This window comes from Dromiciops gliroides, chromosome 6, assembly GCF_019393635.1.
Source record: "Dromiciops gliroides isolate mDroGli1 chromosome 6, mDroGli1.pri, whole genome shotgun sequence".
Taxonomy (NCBI): domain Eukaryota; kingdom Metazoa; phylum Chordata; class Mammalia; order Microbiotheria; family Microbiotheriidae; genus Dromiciops; species Dromiciops gliroides.
The window spans coordinates 27074268-27100207 of record NC_057866.1 but is presented as its reverse complement, the minus strand read 5'-3'; the positions used below and the strand labels follow the sequence as shown (position 1 = coordinate 27100207).

General features: G+C 46.1%; 1 protein-coding gene across 1 annotated transcript in view; it reads left to right on the top strand.

Annotated features, from left to right (window-relative positions):
* Positions 1 to 22634, top strand: part of HSD17B12 (hydroxysteroid 17-beta dehydrogenase 12) — a 140338-nt gene extending 117704 nt beyond the window's left edge. The window contains exons 8-11 of the mRNA XM_043971631.1: positions 8775 to 8856; positions 12781 to 12846; positions 20808 to 20957; positions 21827 to 22634. Coding sequence (XP_043827566.1) covers positions 8775 to 8856; positions 12781 to 12846; positions 20808 to 20957; positions 21827 to 21931 — 403 coding nt within the window. The 3' untranslated portion in view covers positions 21932 to 22634. The remainder of the gene's footprint in view (positions 1 to 8774; positions 8857 to 12780; positions 12847 to 20807; positions 20958 to 21826) is intronic.
* Positions 22635 to 25940: the final 3306 nt, after the last annotated feature.

Below are 25940 nucleotides of genomic sequence, written 5' to 3'. Positions count from 1 at the left end.
ATTAATAACCTCAAAGTTCCTTTTTTTTTTTTTTGTAAAAGTAACTGCTTAATAGTTATTGATGAATTAAAAAGAGTTGAATTGGAGATCAACTATAATGGTAGCAATAATAATACAACTGTGCCTTTGCAGACCCCTCTTTAGTTTACAAAATGCTTTCCAGTATTTGATTGTATCTTGACACAGTATCTATAAGAGACATCTAGGTCAAACATTATCTTCATACTCATGACAATGAATGTGGTTCCAGAGAGATTTTGACTTAGAATGATAGATTTTAGATAGCTTTGAGGGGAAACAGGGATTATAAGCAGTGGAGGCAAGAAGGGAGTGTGTTGCCGGTTTGAGGGACAATTTGTGCAAAGGTATGAAGACGAGCTGGAATTTAATGTGTGAAGAAAAACAAGAAAGTCACCATGGCTGGGCCTTGTGGTTTGTGAAGAGGAGAAAGGCACCGGTTCATCTGCTTTTCCTGGGCTGCAACCTCAGAATGAGTCAGCAGTGTGATACAGCAACGAAAAAAGCTGTTGTCGTTCAGTTGTTTCAGTTGTGTCTGACTCTTGGTGACCCCATTTGGGATTTTCTTGGCAAAGATACTGGAATGATTTGCCATTTCCTTCTGCAGCTCATTTGACAGATGAGGAAACTGAGGCAAACAGGGTGAAGGGATTTGCCCAGGGTCACACAGGGCTTCCTGCCTCCAGGTCTGGCACTGTGTGCGATACCTAGCTGCCCCCAAAAGCTGATGGAATCTTAAGTTTCCATATCTTCCCTCCTTAAGCTCCCCTCACCTTCTCTCTCTCCCTCCCTCTCTCTCTGATGAGGATCTTGCCTCTCACTTTACTGAAAAAGTTAAGGCGATTCATTGTAAGGTTTTTCTTCCATTCTCTTTATTTCAAAATCCCTTCATATCATCTCCCATTCCACCCCCCCCCCCCAGCTAGTCCCCAGTCTTTCCAAAGAGGTGGTCCTCTTTGCTTAGGCCAACCCCTTTACACACGTGCTTGACCCTCCTGTCTTCATCAGCAGAATGCATGCTCTATCATCTCCCCCTCTCAAATCTTCAACCTGTCCTTATCAACTGGTTCCTTCCCAAGGGCCTTCAAACATGCCCCCTGTCTCTCCCATCCTTTAAAAAAACTAACCTTCACTAGATATTTTTACTTTATTCAGCTGTTTAAATGAACAAGTTTACAGGTATTTTAATCACACACTACATTTTATGGGGATAAACTGTCAAATACCTGATAATATTGAGTGCAGTATAGAATCTAACAAGATAAACATCACATCTGTAAGCTACATCTTTTCCCCCTTCATCTCTCCTCCATCTCCTTCCCCATTCTCATCCAAACTCCCTAAAAAGTTTATACCTATTGTCTCTGTATTTCCGCCCTTTCTAATCCGGCTTCCAACTTTATCATCCTATGGAAGCTGCTCTGTCCAAAGTTACCAGTTATCTCTTAATTGCCGTGACCTTTTCTCAGACTTCATCCTTCTTGACCTACGTGCTGCCTTTGACGTTTTCGATCCTCCTTTCTTCCTGGCTCCTCTCGCCTCTATGGGTTTTCATGACATGACTCTCTTGGTTTTCCTCCTCCCTGTCTTCGTCCTTCTTAGTCTCCTTTGCTAACTCATCATCCATCTCTCACCCCCTAAATGTGAGTGTGTCATCCTGGGCTCCATCCTGGCCTTCTTTTCTCTTTTCTTTCTCTCTTGGTACTTTCATCAACTCCCAAGGGTTCAACCATCATCTCTGGACACATGATTCTCATCTCTCTCTGTTTAGCCCCAGTCTATCCCCTGAGCTTCAGTTTCACATCATGAGTTTGCTCCTGGACATTTTTAACTGAATTTCCTTGAGACATCTCAATCTCAACATGTATGAAACTGAACTCATTGTCTTTCCCTCTAAATCTTTCCTTCTTCCCAACTTCCCTATTTCTTTCAAAGGCTCCACCATTCTTCCACAGTCATAGACTAGGTATTGTTCTAACCGGTCACTCTCACCAGCTTGCTCCCCTCCTCTTGCCTTTGAATCAGTTGCCAAATCTTCCCATTTCTACTCCCACAGTATCTCACATATGATCCCTTTTCTCCTAGATTATTTCTCGCCTAGATTATTGCAGCAGCCTCCTAATCAGATTCCCTGCCTCAAGTCTCTCTCCATTTCCCTGCCTCAAGTCTCCACTGCTGCCAAAGCAATTTTCTATAAGCTCAGACCTGACCATGTCACCCTCCTATCCAGCCAACTTCAGTGGCTTCCTATTGCCTCTAGGATCAAATATAAACTCTTCTATTTAGCTTGTAAAATCTTCCACAGCCTCATTGGATATTCTCCCTCCTTCTGCACTCTGCTATCTAGCCAAAGTAGCCTTCTCTCTTCTACATCCCCTGTCTTATTGTCTTAGCACCCATCATCCCTGGAATACACTCACTCCTTAGCTCCCTCTCTCCCTTTAAAATGAAGCTCAAGTAGGGCAGTTAGATGGAGCAATGGGGAGTGCACCAGTCTTGGAGTCAGGAGGACCTGAGTTCAAACCCACTTGCTAGTTGTGTGACCCTGGGCAGGTCATTTAACCCTGATTGCTGAGAGAGAGAGAGAGAGAGAGAGAGAGAGAGAGAGAGAGAGAGAGAGAGAGAGAGAGAGAGAGAGCGCGAGAGCGAGCAAGCGAGCGAGCATAAAATGAAGCTCAAGCATCATCTTCTGCTCTAACAAAGCCCTTCCTATCCCCTCACCTGCTAGGTGCCTCCCAACAAACTCCTCTTATTTAACTACTTGGTGTGTATTTATAATTTATTCACTTGCATTCTCTCATTTGTTATTGCTTGATGGATGGAAGCTTCTTATCTCCCTTATCAGAATGTGAATTTGTAAATCAGCACTGCTACATTCTTTCTAGTGATGGCCCCAGCACTTAGCCTAGTGCCTGATACATGGTAAGTAGTTAAATATTCGCGGATGGCTGGTTTGACACAAATCTTTTTTTTTTTTAATTGGAAAGAACATTTAAAGACCAGATCATCCAACCTCTTTATTTTAGCCAGGAAGGCTAAATGACTTGTCCAGGGTTACAGGATGAAGGGACCTAGTGGTACAGTGGAGATTTGAACCCAGGTATCCTAATTCCCAAATCCTATGGTCCTCTCACCGTACCATGGCTTCCTCTTACAATGGGGATACTATGCAACAGCAAAATACCTGTAAGAGAACACAAGCCTGGGCTCCTCTCAGTGATAAATAAAGGAACTCAGTCTCAGTTTAATCTTGCTTTAGCATGAAAGCTTCCTTCAAAAGAGAGGAGTTACCAAGTAGAAAAGGTACAGTGAGCTCCATATTTTACCAGGAAGACTGACTGACTTTCCATTTTAGATGGTGATAAGGCAGGCTCCCAGGTCAGCCACAGACTTGGAAACGATAAGGACATATTTTCCAGCAAAGGTTGTTGCTTTAACACTGGCCATTTCAGCTTTGCTATCTCAGTATTTGAGTCCTGTCCTGTGAGAGGCCTTGTGGAATTGTGGTGGTTGCTAGTTAAGCAGTCTTACCAATAAAGACTGTTGCATCACAGAATAATTAGATGGCTGATTTTTGTGGACATGTGGGGTAGTGGTAGGTGTGTTACTGGGGAAGTGGATGTAGCCAGCACTTGATTGCAGACTGGCACCATTAATCCATAAAGTCTTGCCTTCTCTTTCCAAGCCCCAGGAGAGTGGAGCTTGTTCTCATTTGGTCCTGGGTGTTTGGCCAAGCACCGACTTTCTCTTTTTTCCCTCCCTGACTTGATGCAGCGGGATTCCTGAGTCTGCCTGTGCCATGGAAACTGCCTTGATGTCGTAGATTCTGCTTGGGTGGGGATTGGAGCTAGAAATGCAAGTAGATTTGAAGAAAGCCTTTTGTTGGCCCGGCGGGCCTACTCTCCTCAAGAATTGCATCCCTAAATTTACATGCATGCACTAGTAACAAGTAAAAGCATGCATCCAGGTGACACCAACAGAGAGTGTATGATAATGCAGTCAAGAGTGGGGCTGGCCTGTTACCCTTACAGCATGAGAAGGGAGAGTCTGATAGCAGATTAATAGAAACAGCTCCTCATGTAATGTGCCTTCAACCATAGCATTTCCCCGGAACCCTCCCATGCCATCTCAGAACCCCTTGGTCACATCCTATGATTAGCATTGAATAAACTCACAATTTCACAAGGCTGCATGTGATAAGGGAGCCACACCATTCAGATCTCAGTGGCACAGTGTAAAGGCCCCAAGCCTTGCAGGCAGAAGAGACCAGAGTTCAAGTTGTACCTCTGATATTTAGTAGCTATTTGACCCTAGAAAAATCACTGAGTCTCTCTGATCCTCAATTTTTAAATTTATTTATAAAATGGGGCAACATCTGTAGCACTAGCCTCATGATTATTGTGAGAATTCAGTGAGATATTCTATGGAAAATGCTTAGCTTAATAAAGTGCAGTTAGAGATAAATAACCACGTGGTATGTAGTCGATTCATTGTTCCCATTATACTGAAAGAATAGATGGAAAATTCATTGGATTTTGAGCCCAGGGAACTAGATTCAAACCTGGCTTCACTTATGTACTTAGTAGCTGTAAAATGAACAGATTGTAGGTGATGAGTTCTCAGGTCCTTTCCAGTGCTGAAGCCTATGTTCCTTTATGTGAAATTACTTAGAGAAGGGCATGTTGATATGATGTGGCAGTCATTTTTATGTCCAAAGTACTAACAAAAGCTATAGTCATTGGGTTGTGTGTTTGTTTTTTTTAAAGTTTGAATGAAGAAATGAATGAATGTCATATGGAGCAAGGGACAGCCTACAGAAACATCATCACTTTTAGGAAAGGGTCGTTATCTGCTGAGAGTACTTCAAAAGAAGGTGTGGCTGTTCGTTCTGGCTGAGATTTCATTCTACTTGAACCATATGTCTGCATCCATTAGCATACCTGGGCCAGGGATTGATGTTTTAAAGCAACATAGTTGGTGTGCATTTCTGGCAGCAATTCTGATTCAGAACAAATGCAGTAAACATTAGGTTCTAACTAACCTCACCATCTTTTTTGAGCACTTGTAATTGCTGGACTTAGCCTGTGTGTGTGACACAGAGCACTGTGAGGCCTGTCACATAGGAAAGTCTACAGTTCTCTAGCATTAGCATCGGAGAGGGCCTGAGGGGGGTTTCTGAGTTTTCCTTCTGATTGGTCTCTTTGTATTCTCATGTATTTTTATTTTAAGCATTTAAAAACAGGATTCTGTGAGGGTTCCCATTGGCCTCACCAGTCTGCCAAAGGGAGACCATGTAGGACACAGAAGAGATTAAGAATTGCAGACCTAGAGCTGTCCTCTCATTTTCCAGAGAAGGAAACTAAGGTCATAGCAAGATGAAGCATCTGGCTCAAGTCCAACAGCAAGTTGGTGGCCTGGTTGCCTGTAGAGTACAGGCCTCCACTTTCTTGGGGCAGGGTGACCTCATGGAGCCGAGTCTGGAGACATTCTGAGGTGTTCTGCCTAAGTGAGACTAACCGTAGGCACTCATGGGCCTTGTGGAATTGGCTCTTTGATGTCTGGGAATCCACAAATCAAGGGAAGTGTGGTGCTGTACAATATGCACTCGCTTGTTTTAAGAGTGCTTTTTCAAGCCTTCCCCCTTTGAGGCCCCCTGGACCTCCTCATGGTGGTGTGGCCTGACCCCGGGTTCTAAAGGCTTAGACAGCAGAGCCAGGCCTCTGGCAGGACCTACCAGACCTCCCCTAGTTGTGACACCATCCAGGAAACTTTTGTGTCCAGAGCATAAGAACACTAGCTAAAAACAATCAAAAAGCACCGTTGCCTTTTCGTGTATATGGGGACAAGAATGGTACCAAAGAAGGGATGGGACAATGGTGGGAATGATTCTAACACAGGAGAGCAAGAAGGCTGAACTAGTCAGCTCTTACCTTGGTTCTGTTTTCTAAGGAGAGTGATCTTTGGTCCATGGAGAATGAAAGTCCCAAATCAGCAAGGCCAGTCAGTCAGCAAGTGGCTGCCCCCAAATACCCTAGTGCATCAAAGAACTATCGGGTGGCACTGTGGAGCCACTGACTCATCTTGGAAAGCTCTTAGGGGTCAGGAGAGGTCCTGCGGGCTTGAGGAAGGGCCGTTGTCAACTCCAGTTTCAAAAAGAGAAAGTCTAGACAAGCAAGCTTGACTTCTTCTGTTTCTGGAAAAATGGGTAAAATGGAATTTTAATAGGGATAATCATGAAGCCGAGCTAAAAGAAAGTGGCTTCACCAGATACAAGATGGCTAGATGGCAAAGAACTCATTTGGAAAAGATCAGGGCTTTTAGTGGACTGCAAACTCAGTATGAATCAGCTGTGTGATATGGCATCCAAAAACCAATTCAGTCTGAGGCTGTGTTAAGCAAAGCAGAGTAAACAGGACCTGACTGGTAAAAACTGTGTCGTGCTGGTCAGGCCACATATGGACGGTTTGGGGCCTGTTGCCTTCTGCAGGCCACATTTTAGGAAGAACATTAGGAAATGGGAAGCTAGCCGGAGGAGGGCATGGCTTCACCATAATGCCCTACGTAGTTGACCTAGAGACCAGAAGACCAGGGGCCCAGAAGTGCTGGCTTCACGTCTAGGCGGCCCATCGTGGGGAAGGGGGCCCAGAGAGCAATCGCTTGAATTGCAGATTTAAGCTTGATGTAAGGAATACACTGAACCCTGAGTGCCATCCCAAAACGAAGGAGATTCTGAGGTGGGAGGAGAGGGGGAAGAAAGGGAAGGTGTCTCCAAGCAGAGGCTGCATGGCCGTTCTTTGGGGTCCTAAGAGGACTTTGCAAAGCATGGATCGCTAGTGCTGAGCCAGGAAGGTTTAACATGGCGCAAGTGGGGACTCCGTTAGGTCAGGTCAGAAGGGCGCATGTTAGGAGGCACGGAAGGACTGTTGTGAGCCGGAAGCCAAGAGGGGCAGAGCCTAGCATGCTGGGGCAAGAGCGGTTTGGCTGGAGGGCGTTGTATATCAGTCAGTCAGCAGCAGTTATGTTCCTGCTGCCGTCCAGACATCGTGCTGAATGCTGGGATGCAAGAAAGGCAGAAGACAGTCCTGGCCTTGAGGAACCTCTAGCCTGAAGAGTGAGATGGTGGGAAAGCCACTGTGGACAGACAAGCTGCAGGCAGCATGAATTGGAGGGGATCACCAGAGGGCCAGTGCAAGCATTAGGCACCAGGAAGGACGTTCTTGGGAAGGCAGGGTTTGAGATGGGACTAGGCTCAAAAAAAGGAGAAAGCCAGGGAGCCCAGGAGGTGGAGATGAGGAGGGAGACAGCCAGGGAAAACGGCCAGCATGGCGAAATAGAAAAGAGGCCAGGGTCACTAGATCACAGGGTAGATAGGTGCGGGACTAAGGTGTGTGATGCGTGAGAAGACTGTAGAGATCGGGAAGGGGGCCAGGCTATGAAGCTCTTTGACTGCCAAACAGAGGATTGTTTCTATTTGATCCTGTAGGTCATAGGGAGTCATTGAAGTTTACTGAGTGAGGATGGTGGTGGGGGAGACGTGACACCTGCATTTTAGGAAAATCATGTTGTCAACCTAGTGGCAGAGAGACTGGTGGGGAGAGACTTGTGGCATGCAGACCCATCAGCTGGCTGTTCCCAGTAGGGTTGTCCAAGGTAGGTCAGAGCCAGATGGTGGAGGACCGTCCTTTGCTGGTACGAATCTAAGATGGGTTTTGAGCAGTGGAGCGAGAGGTATGATCCTGTACCCTGGAAGACCAACCCCCCCGCAGCCTGTCGAATGGAGTGATGTGGTTCCAGGCTGGAGAGGCAGGGAAATTTGTTCATCAGCTCGTTAGGATAAGGTCAGCAAGAGGTGATGGCTGCCTGAGCTAAAGGGTGACAGCAATGGGAACAATCATCAGTGAAAGATGAGCACAAGAAGTGTCACAGAGGAAGAATGAATAGGTCTTGGTGAGTGCACTGGTTTGTAGAATGAAGGGGAGCAATGACTCCAAGGTTGTGAATGTGCAGATTCACAGTGCCATTGACCGAAATGGGGAAGCCAGGAAGAGGAGCAGGATTTGGGGGTCAATAACTTCCATTTTACACGTTGGTCCTCAAGCTCAGGGACCGTGTGGTATTTTGGTGTCCCTGGACATGGCTGACAGTTAAATGTAAGTTGGGCTTCTAACTAAATGCTGGACTGAGTGGTACAAAGATTTTAGGAGTTTCCAGAATAGAAAGACTTAGAATGACTAGGAAAGGCCTAATGGAAGAGGTAGACCACCCTGGAGTCTTTTATGCATGATGTTTCTTTGTGTGTGTTGGGGGGGGGGGCGGGTTGTAGAACTGATACTTCTTCAATGGAAGGACACCCTTAGATGTGAATTATCTTGGAAATGAATGCAGCCAACTGTCAAGTGGATCCTCTCGTTGCTGGAGTTGTACCTCTCCAAATGACCATGGGTATCTTAGGTGCTGCTGCAGTAGTGACTCTAGGACAGTTTTTAAATCCGTATTAAGTAAATAGTTATGAAATGATGCTTCAAACTGATGAATTTCTGTAGCCAGCGCTTGAGAAGCAGCCGGTGTATATGCCCCATGCTCCGTAGCACTCTCTGAACCTTAGCTGTTTCTCCTCATAGAATGTCTAGACCACTATTTGCACCAAAGTCTTGGCAGAGTCGCTTTGGGGAGAGCAAAGGAATCGGCAGATAAACATGGAAATGCAAATAACTGTCATTCTTCTCACACATTCTGTCTTGTCCTCTGTCTTCTAGATCTAAAGGTGCAATTCTGAACATTTCATCTGCCAGTGGGATGTTCCCGGTTCCACTGCTGGCTATTTACTCATCGACCAAGGTAAAGTTTATTGAGAAAACATGACCCAACTAGTCATGGATCATGGAGTAAGTTAGAAGTGATAGCAGTGTGTGTTTCCTGTGGTTTCCTTATTGGAAGAGTAGCAGAGTGGATAGATTGCTAGACTTTGTTCATTTCAGAAAGAACTGGGTTCAGATCCCACCCACACTTCCCCAGGCAAGTCACTTGATGTCTTTGGGTTTCAAGAAAATCCCCAGGATTTAGCTACTAAATCACAGATGAATTGTGATCTGTATAGGTAGATTAAGTTCCCATACTGATGAAAATAGCGCCCCTTTGTGTGTTTTGTTCTGGTCAATTTTTTTTTTTTAATTTTTTGCAGGGCAATAAGGGTTAAGTGACTTGCCCAGGGTCACACAGCTAATGTCAAGTGTCTGAGGCTGGATTTGAACTCGGGTACTCCTGAATCCAAGGCCAGTGCTTTATCCACTGCGCCACCTAGCTGCCCCCTGTTCTGGTCAATTTTAAAGTGGGTCAGAAAGAAAATCCAAAATGTCCCTTGCCCCTTTCAACAGGAAGAAAACACTGATCTAGTTTAACACAAATTTTTAATTCTTTTGTTGTAGGGAGAATTATATTTAGGTATTACCCTAAGTTCAGGAACTTTTGAACTCTAAATTTGTTTTAAACAAAAGGTACAGTAGCTTGCACCTTTTCTTTCATTCATTTAGTAAACATTTCGTACCTATTATGTGCAGAGAGCTATACTCAATTCTAAAGAATAAAAAGAGTTTGCATAAAACATAGGCCCCCTTCCATGTTACAGTCTAATGGTCCTTTGGCTGAGGTATAAGAGGGTCAAACCCACATTAATTGTTCTTTGCAGACTCGGTTTTTCCATAGCAGTGAGGATATTTTCTGTGTGAAACCAGTTGTGATTATAGACATATATAACCCAAAGTAGAAATGTAGCCTATGAGTGTCTTAAAACAATTTTAAAATCCTTGCTTATGTTGTTTCCTAACTTACTGACCATCAACATGTTGGAGAGCTAAGTACCCACAATCTAACATTATGGTCATTGCTGCTAGACCCCAGTGAGCTATGGGGGGCTGGGCCTCTGCTCAAGTTGCCTGTGGCTGCAATGAACCTGGTATTCTTGAGACCAAGCATATGGTGTCATCTTCCAAATGGACCTGTGAGCTTTTTTCAGGGCTTTTCTTCTAACCCTGGTCAACTACTTCTGTGGGTCATTGGTCAGTATAGGGTAGAAGCTAAGGAGGCTAGATCAGTCAGCACTAGTCCATCTCTACAATGGGAGTGGAGTCATGTGCTCTCAGTATGTCATCTTCATATACAAAACTCAGTATCATCAAACCTATTGTGGGAACAAGAAAGGGAAAATGTTGAGAAATACAAGTGAATCTAATCATTCGAATATACAGTGAAACCAGTTCACGGAAGAGACTCAAAAATCCATTTTTTAAGTGGAGAAAAGTTTATTATTTAGTCTATTAGGTATGCTTTTCCATTTAAAATAATGGATAATTAACTCTTTTTCTAAATTTATCTTGAGAAATAAGAAAAGGAATGCTTATTCTTATTAATCATAGTGAAATTTCTTTTTGTAACATTTTATTAAAAGAGAACAATATTCCTAGTCATTAGGTTTATTTTTTTATTCTGACAAATTGGAAGAACTTGGAGAGTTTGGCCTGTGATAAGAGAATACAGCAGGGGAATCATGGAAAATGACCTTGATGACTCCTGTTCAGCAACAAGGGCTGCTTTGGATTTAGTTTTTTTCTCAAGTTTATTAATAACATCTCAGAAGGCTCATCGGGACTTTTTTGGGGGGGGCAGGGCAATGAGGGTTAAGTGACTTGCCCAGGGTCACACAGCTAGTGTCAAGTATCTGAAGCTGGATTTGAACTCAGGTCCTTCAGAATCCAGGGCTAGTGCTTTATCCACTGTGCAACCTAGCTGCCCCTAGTACATTCTCAATTACAGAAAGCACATGTTTCCTTTAATAGGATAGGAGAAGTACAGGTGTGGGTGGTTTCACATTTGGACAGCTTCATTTTTTTACTGTTTCAATATGGCGGCATTATATACATGACACTTGTAGGAAACAAGATCCCAAATCCACAGAACCTTTGGCTTTTGCAGCTTTATTGAGAGCAAGAGCCAGATAATTCAGGAAGGGTCAGTCTGGGGTCATAGAAAGACCCCTGGCCTGAGGGTCAGAAGTTCTGGAGCTGATCTTGGAGAAGTAGCTTAACCTCTTGGAGCCTCTGTTTCCTCCGATTTATTATTTTTTTTTAATTTATTTTTCCCTCTGATTTAAAACAGAGCCAGTCATGTTTCTACTCTCTGTAAAGTGGCTCAAGTGAAATATGTGTCTATGAGTAGGGAGCCTCAAGAAAAAGTCTTGCTCTCTTAATTGGGGTTTGAGTGTGTTGCCTGTGGCCTTGCATCCACCATTGAGCTCCATTCTGTGGCTGTGGAGCTACTGCTGCTGTCTCAGGAATTGGAGAAGAGTGGATGTGTCTGCATGGCCATCCCCAATACTGGGGCGGGGGCAATGTGCTTGTCCTGCCAATAATTGGTCATTGCTTCATCTTCACACACAGCACCGTACAACACTGAGACTGGGAATTAGCTGGGAGGTTCCTCAGAGATGTCTCTTTCTTTTGTAAGAGAAAACCTCAGTGACATAATGCACTGAATGGGGGATGTTCATTTAACTAGCCAAAGTGAAGTGTGCATTTGCAGCGTGCCATAAGGCCTGGCTTTACTCTATCAGTGTAGTTAGGGAAGGAAAGGAGCAAAAACCCTGCCCGCAACACAGCCATTTTCCTTGGTTTGTGTCGGCCTCTGGAACACCCCAAACAGCTGCTCCTCTTTAGAAATAAGTGCCCCCCACCCACACACACCCATTTTGAGCTACTTTTGTCCAGGGCCAACAGCCATGTTCTCAGTGAAATGCCCATGGACACATGCTAATGGCCCAAGTGCCTGCTCTGCCGAATTAGCCAGAATATTGCCGCTTCCCAACCTTGCAGTCAGGCTTACTATCCTGTGCATTACCCCTGAGACTCAGTCAATCAACAAGCATATGTCGCAAATTCCCTGGGGGATATGCCAGGCACTGTGCTAGGCTGCAGAGGGTGGGTCCCTCTTATTTCCTGGAAGGGGCCTCCAGGTTGTTGTTTTGGAAAAGACAGGGAATGTTTCTTGTCTGCACCTGCTGGGTCTCATCTCCCCGGAGGACCCTTGACTGTTCATCTCCCATTTCAGCCCTGGGAGCTCATTTCTCAGTGTCTCTTAGAGCTAAACGAAACAGAATTCTGACTGTTTTTGTTTGTGCTGTAACTGGGGGAGTAGCTGGAAATAAGATGCATTTCTTCTTAGAAAGCAATAGAATGATAAACTGAGTACACTTGGGACCATTGTGTTCTAACTGGCCAGAACCACCCAGACAGATGATGACAGTGAAGACTCCGATTTTAGGTCGTTTCATATACATTATATTTGCTCCTTACAGCCCCTCCCTTAGGTTAGAGCATTGTTGGGTCCTGTCGAATTAAACCACTTGTGTTGTCACATAGACAGCAAACGGTAGAGCCAGACTTTAAGCTTTCCCAGGCCTTCTCTTTCCATCACATCGTGCTGCCTTGACCCTATGACCCATGAGCTCCAAAGCATGTCTTCCTGATCGAATCTCAATCAGACCGATAGAATGATTTTAACAAGAATCCAGTTCAGCGATAACTTTGCTGTTGAAAGCCAACTTGTGATTCTATTGTATTGTATGAGATCTCAGTCTATCTAAAGTAAAACAAACGGTGAGGAACTCTCCTGTTCCCTGGTTGCCAGATTCTTTCCCGTTTCCAAGACGACAAATCAGCCGATTGATGTCATCTATGTGGTTTTTTTCCTCCCCCCTCCCACCCCATACAGGCTTTTGTGGATTTCTTCTCCCAGTGCCTCCATGCGGAGTACAGGAGCAAGGGCATCTTTGTGCAGGTGAGTGGAGTTTGTTTCCACTAAGCATCCCTGTTACTGCGTGGTTACCACAGCAACTGTGGCTGTCTTGGCAACGAAAGGAAATCACGTTCCTAAGTAAGTGAATGTGACGTTAACACACCGTTAAAGATGCAGTTTCCCTTTGGCTTGCGCCAGGGGAGTCTAGGCTTCTGGAAAAAGTTCCCCACGCTTTTCTGTGGGGGTTCATGCCCGAAGGCAAACCAAGGGCATCATGGAAGCGGTTTTGGCGGAATTGGTGCAGGCTCTGTTTGATGCCAGAGCTTATAGAGGAGGCTGTGGTAATAGGGTGTAAAGGTGGAAGGGGCCTGGGCTTCCACAGAGTCATTGTCTCCTCACTGGAGAGATGAAGGCCAGTCCCGGAGAGGGAAGGCCACTTGGCCAAGGCTCCCGGGTTATAAATCAAAGAGCTGGATTCAGACCCAGGGCTTTGGGGCCCGAGTGCAGAGTTCTTTTCTCCTGCACTGTGAAGGCTTCTGCCCAAGGTAGCGGTGCCCTCACCCCTCTGACTAAGGTGCTGCTGATCTTTAGGACCATGTGGGCCATGGGGGTCGTAGGCAGAGACAAAGGGAAGAAGTGCTCTAGGATCCCGTGGATCCTGGGATGACGTTTGTAATGATGTCTGATGTTAGCACCCAGCGAAGTCCCAGGAAGCTTGCAGCAACAGTGCTCTGCCAACTGGCACTGTGATGGGGGAGGGGGATCATAGAGATTCTGCAAGGTGCCTTTATTGGTGCCAGTCTCCATCAGCTGTTGAGCAGTAGTCGAGGGTACATGGTAATGATGACCCATGGGATATGCATCGTGAAGGGCATCGACAAGTATACCTCTGGGCATGTGCAGATGCCCAGCCATAGTTTAATATGGCGTTCCGTCCTGTGAGATCAGGGCCAGCCCCACCTCTCATTGTTGGAGGGGAGCTCAGGGATAAGTAGTGAAATCTGCTCTGAGAAAGCACCCCTCTGTAAGGTATGCAGAAAGTGGTCCTCCGGCCTCTACTCAAGCCCCTCTCGGACCATCAGAAACTGCCTGTTCTGTTTGGATAGTTCAAATTATCAGGAAGTTTTTCCTTCCATTGAACTGAAATTTGTTCCCCGTGCCTGCAACTTCCCCCTTTGCTCCCAGTTCTGCCTTCTGGGACCGAGCAGAACATGTGTTAATTCTCTCGTATGTGTCTGCCATTTGGACCTGAAGATTGCTGTCATGTTCCCCAGCTGCTGCTGGTGAGAGCTGGTTGGCCCTCCTGGCCTCCGGGCCCTCTTGTACAGGCAGCTCTAGGGACCTCTCAGGAATTCCTTAGACCTGGGCCGTACTGGTCCCGCAGAGGAAGGTGAGAACAGGTCAGTCTCCCTGACGGTTCAGAGCCACCTCATCAGGTTCTTAAGGCCATATCTCTTGTTCTGCTCCCAAAGGAACACAGACATTATCTTGCCCACTGGGGGTGAGAGTGTTATTATCTCATCATCTAATCCTGGAATCAGCTTGACTCTGACCTGGTCTAAGGTCTCACTCCCTGTGTTGTATGTTCTTTTTTTTTCAGTGAGGCAATTGGGGTTAAGTGACTTGCCCAGGGTCACACAGCTAGTAAGTGTATAGTGTCTGAGGCCAGATTTGAACTCAGGTCCTCCTGACTCCAGGGCTGGTGCTCTATCCACTGTGCCACCTAGCTGCCCCCTATGTTGTATGTTCTGGTAGCTATAGTGCTCTGAATGCCCTCACCACCAGGCCCTGTCCTCCTGCATCCAAAATCTCTACCTGGATGTCCAGCGCCCCTGTGGTAGGCCAGTTTTCCAGACCTTAGATTTGAAAGACTCCAGAGCCCTGGGTTTGAGTCCCAATTCTGCCGTGTTAGCTCTTGTGGCCTCAGTTCCTTCCTCTGTTAAGTGGGTTGGACCAGGCCTCCTCCAGGGTCAGCCTTCCAGCTCTACCACTCTCTGATCTGGGCTTTGATTTTATGTGGCGTGATGTTGTCAGTTACCACTGCCTCTTGACTGAAATGTAAACTGTTATACCGTTATGACACTGTTTGTGTGACAAGGACTGATGGTTCTTATCCCAGCACTCCTGTTGTCCTCTGTGTCAGTATTACATGGCAGTGACCCTGCTTCCTTAATGCTCCAGATACCATGTGAAGAGGCTCATCACTCCTAGCTCGGCCACAGCGGTTCTCAGAAAGTAGGCTGAGCCCTGGAGGGCATTGGGTGTGCTCTGGTGGAAGGAATGCCCACCCCTACAAACTCAGCAATGCCTCAGGTAGCACTAGACTAGCAGGAGAGACCCTCCTGACTTGTATGGCCCTTGAGAGTCTACAGAAGGGACCTGCCCCACATGATAAGCCTTGTGCCAGGCACTGGGCACAGACGCCAGCCCTGCCCTCCGGAAGCTTGGGTTTTGATGATGGCAGCAGCATGCAGGGAATGAGGTCTGCATGTTCTCTCGTCTGATCACCACTGTCCTCTGAGAGAAGGTTCTTACCCCCTTTTTCCAGAGGAAGTGACTCGCCCCAGGTCACATGCCTAAGAGATGGAAAAGACGGGGCTTGAACCCAGCTCAGAAAGGCGTAAGGGATCTCCGTCTTGCCTGTACCTGGTATATGGGAAAAGTGTCCTTTGGGAGTCACCATCACAGGGAGGGGATGGCAGGCCGTGCCACGTTAGGGCGGCTCCATTATTAGGAAGCTTGCTCTATGGGAAGCTGAAATCTGCCTCTCAACATCTCCCACCTGATGCTTCTAGCTCTCCCCTGTGGAGGCAAGAAGAATGAATACAATCTCTCTTCTCAGACAGCCCTTCAGATACTGGGAAGCTGTTATCCTGCTCCCTCGCGATCCCCTTGGCTCCAGGGAAAGCTTGCCCAGGTCTTCAAGTGTTTGTCGTATGACACAGTTATTAGTCTTCGTCTGGACTCTGCCCAGATCGTCAGTGCACCCCAGAGAAGGGACCGGCCTTGCCCCCCAACACAAACTGCTGACCAGTTGGCCCCATTGTGGCAGGGAGGGAACCCTAACTGAAGCAGCATCTCTCTGAGGGAGAGACAAGAAAGCTGCATGTGCCCGCCATTCATCTCAGACTGCTGCCACCACTTGGACCATTGGCTCTTCTCAGACCTAGATAGAAACAGCCCCGAGAACCAAACTTCCCCCCTGCCCCGGAGCACCAGCCTGCATTTAGCCTGGCCTGCACTGCCATCATCAAGAAGAGCGGCTCCTGTGGGGAAGGTGCCCACCACCAGTAGGCACGTAAGCCCTAGAGCCCTAATGAGAGCAGCGTTCCCCTGGACGATGGAGCCTGCTTCTTGTTCAGCCCTCAAAGCCTTCATCCAGGAAGATGACTCTTGGGAGGTGTAACCTAGCAACTGCCTCTGCAGGTGTGGGAGCTTCCCCTCCTCAGCAGTCACTACTGTGGAGCACAGGGAAGGGACATTCTCGCCATCAGAGTCCTTGGCACCATCAGATGGCTTGACATTAGCATTATCAATGGAGACGACAGTAAGAAAGGGTTCCTCACCGTCTGCGTTGTCCCTGTGCCCTCAGGACCACTGGGTCTTTCTATCTGACTACTGAAGCCTCGTCTGTCGTCTCCCCCATTAGAGGATGCAGTGCTTGAAAGCAGGGGGCACAGAGCTTAGCATGGGCCTTTGCGACAGTATGCATTCAGTCAATGCCCTTTGCATTCATTTGTCGATGCAGCCTGAGGTTGCAGAAGTCTGGGGAGCGCGCCCATTGCATGCATTATTACCTCTGACCAAGTATGGTATTCGGGGAATGTTCTTGCTGACTCTGGGGTATTGCCTCCCGATGGGGAGACCACCCATTCCGTGCAGCTCTTGTCTGTATCCTCCTTCCCTGTGCTAGAATGCCAAGTGTTTACATTGGAGAGGGCTCATAATATCTATATACCTATATATCCGTGTGTGTGTGTGTGTGTGTGTGAGTATCCTGAAGAGACCTTCAATGTCAAATTGTAATCGAAGGTTAAAAAAAAAATCATGTCAAAATGAAACTCAGGGGCAGCTAGATGGCGCAGTGGATAGAGCACCAGCCCTGGAGTCAGGAGTACCTGAGTTCAAATCTGGCCTCAGACACTTAACACTTACTAGCTGTGTGACCCTGGGCAAGTCACTTAACCCCAATTGCCTCACTAAAAAAAAGAAAGAAAATGAAACTCAAAGGAAAAAAACCTGGTATTTTAATGGAGTTTTCTCCAAAAAGAAAAAAAAACCCCAAAAAACTGTTTAACATTTTTATTTAAAGTTTTGAGTTCCAAATTCTCTCCCTCTCTCCTTCTTTCCCCTCCTCCCTTCCTGATGAGTGTTTCTTTAGAGTTATTTTGTTTCTTCTTTGGGTAATAATTTTGTCCCAAGAGTGTAATCTCTTCACTAAGCTAGTTACCGGGAAGCAGATTTTGACTCAAAATGAAGAACTTCCTGCCAAAGCTGGAATGAACAGCCCATGCGGGTGGTGGATTCCCCATCGCTGAAGGTGGTTAAGCAGAGACTAGACAGTCACTTGTCAGGAAGGCTGCAGGCTAGGGTTGGATTCAGGGATTGGAGAAAGACATATACAAATAATAATAATGTAGGGCGTGCTTTCGGAAAGAGATGCCAAGTGGTAGGGGAATTAGGAGGCAGGAGATGCCTCTTCTAGCTTGGGGAAATGAGGGCAGGGGGAATCTGATCTCAAGATTGAAGAATGGATAGGAAATGAAATAGAGCTGCAGGTCCCGTAGGCAGAAGGACCAGAGTGATGCAAGTCCTGTCTGGAGAGTGAGCAAGAGGCTGCTTGAGCTAGAGCATTTGGTGGAGGAAGGGTAAGATGGGGAGGTGGGGCTGGAGGGAGAGGTTGTAGAATCCCCCAGTGGCGCCTTGGATGGAGAGTCAGGAGCAGAGTGTCTAGAGTCATCTTAGCCTGGCTGTGAGACACGAGCTTCCTGCCCAGCAACACCCAGTGTTACGTGGCAGAGCCAGGATTTGGAGCAAGCCCAGCAGCGCCATACCCTAATGCCTCTCTCACTATTAGCAGCCAATTCTAGACATAATTTATTCAGAGCACTAGATCCATTCACAACAGATTGAACTTAGTCAGTTTGGGGGGGGGGGCAGTGAGGGTTAAGTGACTTGCCCAGGGTCACACAGCTTAGTAAGTGTCAAGTGTCTGAGGCCAGATTTGAACTCAGGTCCTCCTTTATCCACTGTATCACCTAGCTGCCTCAACTTAGTCAATTTTAATATCCAATCTCCCTGAAAAGTTTTAGAATTGTACCTTTAAGTTCTGCCTCTGAGGCTTATTGGGAGAAATGCATTTTAGTCATAATTTAATACAAAATGAGATTCTCATTTCAAAAAAACAAAACACCTGGGGCGTTTTGCACTTTGTAGCAGAGCCCCTTGTAGGCTGGGCCATCCTGTTTTTCTGCGTCCCTAGCACCTAGGACAGTAGTTAGCACAGTTGAGGTACTTAATGCTTTAAACTGAATGGCCAAATGCATATTTGCAGAATGCATCCTTTAGGGCCAACCTTTTTTTGTAAGGGGTGGGTTTAGGAGGTGTCAGTGTACAGTAAGAGAATTTGGGATCAGATTAAACTTGATTAATATTCTCTTTTTGAGGAAGGTTGTCATATTGTGGCCGTTGAACTGATCAAATTCACCCTGACCTTTTATCTGTTTAATATGTTGTAAGAACCTGTCCTTTCATCAAGATCGCTGCCTCTAACATGAGGTGAGGTCATTGTTGGTGAGGAATGAGTAAGAAATTTGTGGGACTTTTACCACCAGAGGGAGCACTAGAGTCACTTGTCTGCCTGAACACCCTCCCTAGTGACAGAGACTGGATTGGGTGTTCCTGATTGCAAAGAAAAACTGACTTTGGTGCTGGAAATCGAGCCCAGTGTTCAGGCCCTTCTCCCACCTCTTTTCCTTAGTACCTTGTGTATCACAGGGTCTGAGGGCTCTTGGCCCCTGTTGGCACATCGAGGGTTTGGGATCTTGGTGGTGGTCTCTCCCGTGCCTTCCAGCTTTTGCATTCTGGGGTTCTCTTCAGCCCCTCCCCAAGTGCCTCCTGCCAGGCCCCACAGTTGGGGCTGGGGATGCAGATGTGGAAATCGGCATCCTCCTGGTGGGTGCCCAGCAGCGCACTGAGGTGCCTGTGACGCTGAGGGCAAGCAGAGATTCACACACAGTGCCTTAGGAAATTTGGAGGACAGTGAGACGGCGAGTGAAGATGAGCCTTGGGCACCCTAGAAGTTAATGCAGTTGATCTTTGGAGTCCAAGGGCCCCCACCTTCTTTCTGCGTGACCTTATGGGACGACTCAGTTTCTTCATCTGTAAAATGAGGGGGTTGAAATAGATGCTAAGATCCTCACCGGCTCTGAGCCCTTGACAGCTGCCACCCTGGCCTCCTGGGAGGGGGCACTTCATTTTGAAAGACCAGCACTTTCTCATTGGTCTTTCCAAGCACTCACCTGGCATGCCTGCTGGCTTAGTCACGCACCTGAATGATAAACTGTCCTTTGGCACCACCAAGTGGTCCATCTGGGCCACGCAACCTCATGCTTCCTAGCTTTGGGTGGTTATGCTGCATGCCGATTCACCAAAACAAGCTGCAGAGGGACAGTTATGATCACAGAGGCTCCTTTAAATTGCAGCGGTTTTGTTTTCCTTTTAAATGGGATGGGGTTTTTCTGGGGGGAGGGGTGCTGCAACATCGAACATCATGTTTACCTGAGCTATTTGTACGCCTTAACGTTGTCAGTGAGACAGTGAGAGGAAGGATTTTTAAAGGGAGGTAGAGATCATTTCTCCCAAATATCTGGTGCTTGTAACACTCATAAGAAGTGATTGATAAATGCTCAAAAGTAAAACCATCTGGCTGCTTTGATGGGTGGATGGATGCCCTCTCCATGCCTTCTACTGCAATGCTACTTATGTTGTCTCTTCCCCTGGGAACCGAGCTTCTGACAGACCCACAGATCTTCCATATTCTTCCATCAGTATACTGGGGGCCGCCTGCTACATGTCTTTTTTTGTTTGTTTGTTTGGTTTGGTTTTTTTGGTGAGGCAATTGGGGTTAATTGACTTGCCCAGGGTCACACAGCTAGTAAGTGTTAAGTGTCTGAGGCCGGATTTGAACTCAGGTCCTCCTGACTACAGGGCCGGTGCTCTATCCACTGCGCCACCTAGCTGCCCCCTTGCTACATGTCTTGACACTGGGTAAATATAGATGGGAGTAGTTGGGTTATCTTTGTGACCAGCCACTGTAATGTCCTTCTATCTACTTCTCTTGGCAGGGAAAGGGTAAACACCTCCACGAGCAAAGTCACTGCCAAGTACATTTCACAGGAAGCAGGTTTTTAGTGCACTTTGGGGGGGGGGGGCGGGGCAATGAGGGTTAAGTGACTTGCCTAAGGTCACACAGCTAGTAAGTGTCAAGTGTCTGAGGCTGGATTTGAACTCAGGTCCTCCTGAATCCCCGGCCGGTGCTTTACCCATTGCACCACTTAGCTGCCCCCATTAGTACACTTTCAAAAACACTGAGCCCACCATAGCAGGACAGTATGATGCTTCCTTTACAGGGGTTTGAAATCCTCAACATTTTTTGTTTAATAATTCCGTTCCCATGTTTACTAGAAGAGTTGGGTAAGAACATCCTGTCCTGGACCATTCTGGCCTCCCAATTGAAGCCTTCTTTTAGCTTACTCCTACCGTTTTCCTCTTCTTTTTTCCTCTTTGGTTGATGTCGGTGATTATTTCTCATCTTGGTTCTTTTTTATAAATTGTGTCCTATCCTGGTGCCTTCTGTTGAGATGGGGAGAAAGATCCCTCTTTGAGATGAGAACTTGAAATGTATCATTTTGCCACAGACATGGTTCTGAATTCTGTTTTTGAAAATATTAATTGGCAACATGCTGTTTTCTCACTTTAGCTCAATATGCTTTGTTTTCCAGAGTGTCCTACCATTCTTTGTGGCCACGAAACTGGCAAAAATCAGAAGGCCCACCTTGGATAAGCCATCATCCAAGACATTTGTGAAGTCTGCAATTAAGACAGTCGGTGTGTGGTCCCGCACCTACGGCTACCCCATCCACGCCATTATGGTAGGTTGTTCTTTAAAAGGAATAAAGAGTCTTCCCTTCTCAGTTACTTCTTTTTATAATAAGATACTTTTAAAAAATGTTTTTATAGTCAGAGTTTCTGTATTGAAGCAGTAGATTCGGTAGCAAAACATAGATAGTTTTTAGACATGGCAAGAAATTATTTCTGGGTTGCACCAGATTCCCTCTTTGATTAGAAAAATGCCTTAATATCAGATAACTTTAAAAATCACATTTAAAACAATTTGGTCAGAGTAGCTTGGCTTAGTGGGCAGAGATCTGACCTCAGAGTCAGGAAGCCTTGGGTTCTGTTTCTGGCTCTGGTCATGCTGGCGGTCAGTTATGTCCCGGTTTCTCAGAGGCGTGCATGATTTTAAAGCTATAAATCATTGCATGCCAGGTGGCGGACTCCATTGGTCGAGGGAGTTCCCTTGTCCTGAGCTTCAGATACAAAGGAATCCCAGCTCAGATGGAGCCACTGAAATTGTCAAGGCCATAGAGCCGTATACTTCAGCATAGCCCTGATTGAAGTTTTATGATGGTCCAGGGACTCCTTCTGCATGGAGATGACCCTAGCATCTCAGGCCATGCTGGGGGCAAAGGTTCTGGCAGGTTCTACTGGGATGGAGGTCCTTCCCATGGAGGCCACCCAGTGGTCAGAACGGCATCCTAGGGTGATTATAAGCGGCTCATCAGCAGAATGGCTGGCGGAGGGTGCTTGCTACAGCCCCCACCGCTCAGAAAGGGTTCTACACAGAGGTCAGAGACAGGTGGCAATCTGCATCTGGGAAGTGAGTGAACAGCCACACTAGGGAAATCCTGGATCTGTGGAGGATGGGCTTAGACTCTTCTTTTATCACTTTGTTCCCTAGGGCTGGTTCATCTTACTGTTGCCTTCATGGCTTTCCTTGAAAGTAGCAAAGTCTTCAAACCAGAGTACGCGCGCTCGCTACCTAAAGAAGGCCCACAAAACCTAAGCTGGGCTGAGCCCATCAAGGATTTCCAGCAGATGGTCCGACGCATCCACATTCTCTGCGGAAACCAACCTTTCAAATCTCCAGTTATCACTTTTTAATTTAGTAATCGGACTAAATGCTTTGGGGTTTGGGGAGAAGGCATAAATTATTTCCAAGGCCTTCTGCCTTAGACTGCTCACTGGAAGACTAAGTCAGAAACTTCAAATAAGAGATTACTCAGTTAGTGAGGAATCCTTGCTTTAAAAACAAAGCAGAATCAGATTAAGGCGGGGTGGGGGTGGGGGGCAGGGCAGATTGCAAGAGAGCTGCTTACTAACTCACAGAATTGAATGACTGCCAAGGGACCTCAGAAGCTTCATCAGGACCAAAAAACCTGAACCTCACCTGGTTTTGTCATCCTCAAGGCATTATTTGTATAATCTGAGTTGTACTTGCTAAGCAATGGCTTGGCTGCTATTAACCGTTCTAAGGGATGAGAGGAGCTTGATTCATTGTATGGGGGTGGGGGGTGGGGGGCGCGGGATTCATGCAGTTTGTGTAGACATTTGGAAGGTCTTTTTAGACCTATGTAAAGTCTGCATATGTGTAAGCTCCTCAAAAGCAGGGACTTGCCTGGTTTTTGCCTTGTATCCCAGGCACCCAGTGCTTCACCTGCCTAACCAGGAGCAGACGCTGAATAAAATTCTGCTTGTGTTTGACCCAACTTTGTTTGCCAGTGTTCTTTCACAAACAGAATGCCACCAGAATGGCCTTGTCTCTGACTAATGCTTATTCCTTTTTAACCTGCAACTGCAATGAACATGAATATACAAAGCTCCGAAAGGCTTCTGGCTCGAGAAAAAAATACCCACAAGAGACCAGAGGTGACCTTTGGGGTCAGGTGATTCGTAGCATGACTGGCCTGGAGATGCAGCCAGTGTGGGCCCCACCGGCCTTCCTTATTCACACTCTGTGTGTGCACATGCATCCCTCCCACTATTTAATACTGCTCCTGAAACACCAACTACTCAGTGGGCAAAGATTGCTTACATTATGGTCACACCTACTGTAATCTTAAGTTAAAAAAAAAGCAGTTGTGAGGAAATGGAAAGATCACTGATTTTGAAAGCCAAAGGAGTGGGTTTGTGTTCAAGCTCTGCCACGTAATGAGCACATGGCCTCAGACAAGCCCTGAGTCCTCTCTGGACCTCAGTTTACTCGTCTTTAAAATGATTGGGACTAGATGATCCATCAAGCCCATCCCAGCTCCAACATTCTGCCAGTCTGGGGCAAGACTTGCCTTAGTCCTGCTGCTTTTTTCAATCACAACCACACCTAAAAGGGACTGGAGGAGGTGACAGTCACATCACCTAGTTTGAGGCATCAGGCAGGTAATAGTGGTACTCTCAATCTCCTTGACATTGCTTCCTTTGATCACAATTACGAAACAGCAGCATTTTGTCTGGGTGGCACCCCAGAGATGTCAGAAACCTCTCTCACTGCTCTGATTGATCATGCCAGCACCACTTTGACACTCTGGGAGGAAGTGGGTGAAATGAAAGTCTCCTTTCATTATATAATAATATCCCCCCCCACCCCATTCGACTTTGAGCTCTTTGAGAGCAGGGACTTGTCTTTTGCCTCTTTTTATATTCCTTAGCACAGTGCCCAGCACAACTGTAGGTGTTTGGTAAATGTTAATTGATTGCTATCCATACCAGTTGCTTGCACCTCCTCTCTCTACGCTGGTTGGCTTACCAAGTGGTACATCAAAATTTAGCAGAAGTGGAATTAGGATGTACCAATGACGGTCTTCACAATCTAGCTCCAGCCTCCTTTTCCCAATGCATTTCACCTTCCTGCCCTTCACACATACTCCCTTCCAGCAACATGGTGCTCTCTGAGTCAAGCATTCTGTCTCCTGTCCTCATGCTTTTGCCCAAGCTGTCCCCTCTGCCCAGAACGCACTTCTTCCTTACCTCTGCCTCTTAGAATTATTATTATTATTTTTTTTTTGTGGTGCAATGGGGGTTATGTGACTTGCCCAGGATCACACAGCTAGGGTCAAATGAGGTCAGGTTTGAACTCAGGTCCTCCTAAATCCAGGGCCAATGCTTTATCCTCTGTGCCACCTAGCTGCCCCCAGAATTCCTAGCTTCTTTCAAGACTTACTTCATATGCCGTCTCCTTTGGGAAGTTGTTCCTGGTCCGACTAATTCTTTCTCCCTCTCTTTTTCTCAAATTATGATCTCTATGCTTGTCTTAAGATTAACAATAGCAGCAGCGAGCATTTATGCGGCACTTGACAATGCACAGAGTGCTTGGCTTGTTTTGTCTGATCTGATCCTGGTGCTATTATTACCCCCATTTTACAGATCAGGAAACTGAGGCAGGCAAAGTGACTTACCCAGGCCTTCACTGCCAGTACTTGTCTATGGCAGGATTTGAATTTGTGTCTTCCTGACTGTAGATCTCACGCTCTGTCCATTATGCCAATAGCTGGCTCGTTTATTTACATGGTGTATCCCTTCAGAAGAGTGTAAGATACCTGAGGGAGGGGAATGTTTTTTTATTTTATCTTGGTATCACCATATATGGGCAGCTGTGTGGTACATAGAGTACCAGGCCTGGAGTCAGGAAGACCTGAATTCAAATCTGACACTAGCTGTGTGACCCTGGACAAGTCACTTCACCCTGTTTGCCTCAGTTTTCTCATCTATCAAATGAGCTGAAGAAGGAAATGGAAAACAGCTCTAGGATCTCTGCCAAGAAAACCCCAGATGGGCTCATGAAAAGTTGGACATGACTGAAATGGCTGAACAACAAACTCCTCAGATGTTAAGCTTTCAAGCGATCAAGCGGCAATGTAGTGTAATGGAAAGGTCTGGGAGCCAGATTCCACCTCTGCCACTTAAGAGTTGTGGAATCCTGGGCAAGCCTCAGTTTCCTCATCTGTAAAAGGAAGAGAGGGTACTGAATGGTACTTTGCATTTACTCAGCTCTATACATTTGTTCATCAGCTGCATCCATTCCTAGAATGACTTCTTTGAGGGCAGGCATTGTTTCCTTCTGTCTTTGTATCCCCAGAACCTATGTCGTGCTTTGTATGCCCTGCACATGTACGCTTTTAAAAAATAGTATTTTGGGGCAGCTGAGTGGCGCAGTGGATAGAGCACGGGCCCTGGATTCAGGAGGACCTGAGTTCAAATCCGGCCTCAGACACTAAACACTTACTAGCTGTGTGACCCTGGGCAAGTCGCTTGGCCCCAATTGCCTCACTAAAAAAAAAAAAAAAAAAAAAAATTTTGTTGGGTTTTTTTCCAATTACATGTAAAGACAAATTTTAGTAGTCATTTAAACTTTTTTTCAGTTCCAAATTTTCTCCCTCCTTCCCTTAGACTAAATATATACAATCATGTAAAACATTTTCATAGAAGTCATCTTGTGAGCGAAAAATAGACCAAAATTAAAATAATCCCAAAAAACCCACACAGAAATAAAGTGAAAATGGTGTGCTTCAGTTTACATTCAGACTCACTCCGTCAGTTCTTTCTCTGGATGTGAATAGCATTTTTCATCGTGAGTCCTTTGGAACTGTCTTGGATCATTGTACTGCTAAGAGCTAAAAGTCATTCACTGTTGATCATTGTGTAATGTTACTGTTACTGTGGACAACATTCTTCTGTTTCTGCTTACTTCCCTTTGCATCAGTTCATGTCAGTATTTACAGGTTATTCTGAAATGTGCCTGCTTGTCATTACTTATAGCACACTTGTATTCCATTACATTCACATACCACAACTTATTCAGCCATTCCGTAATTGACACAGCCCACAGGTACTTAACAGATGTGTTGAATTTGCATTGAATTGCTGGATTGGATCAGGTTTTCCATCCATCCATGCTCACCATTTGTTGGGAAACAATGATCCTGAAGGGGTAATGAGGCTTCTCTGTTTCTAATCAACAGTGATTCACCAGACTAAATATGTCTGCCTTCTTCCAAAACCATAGTCAGGGGGCTGACAGA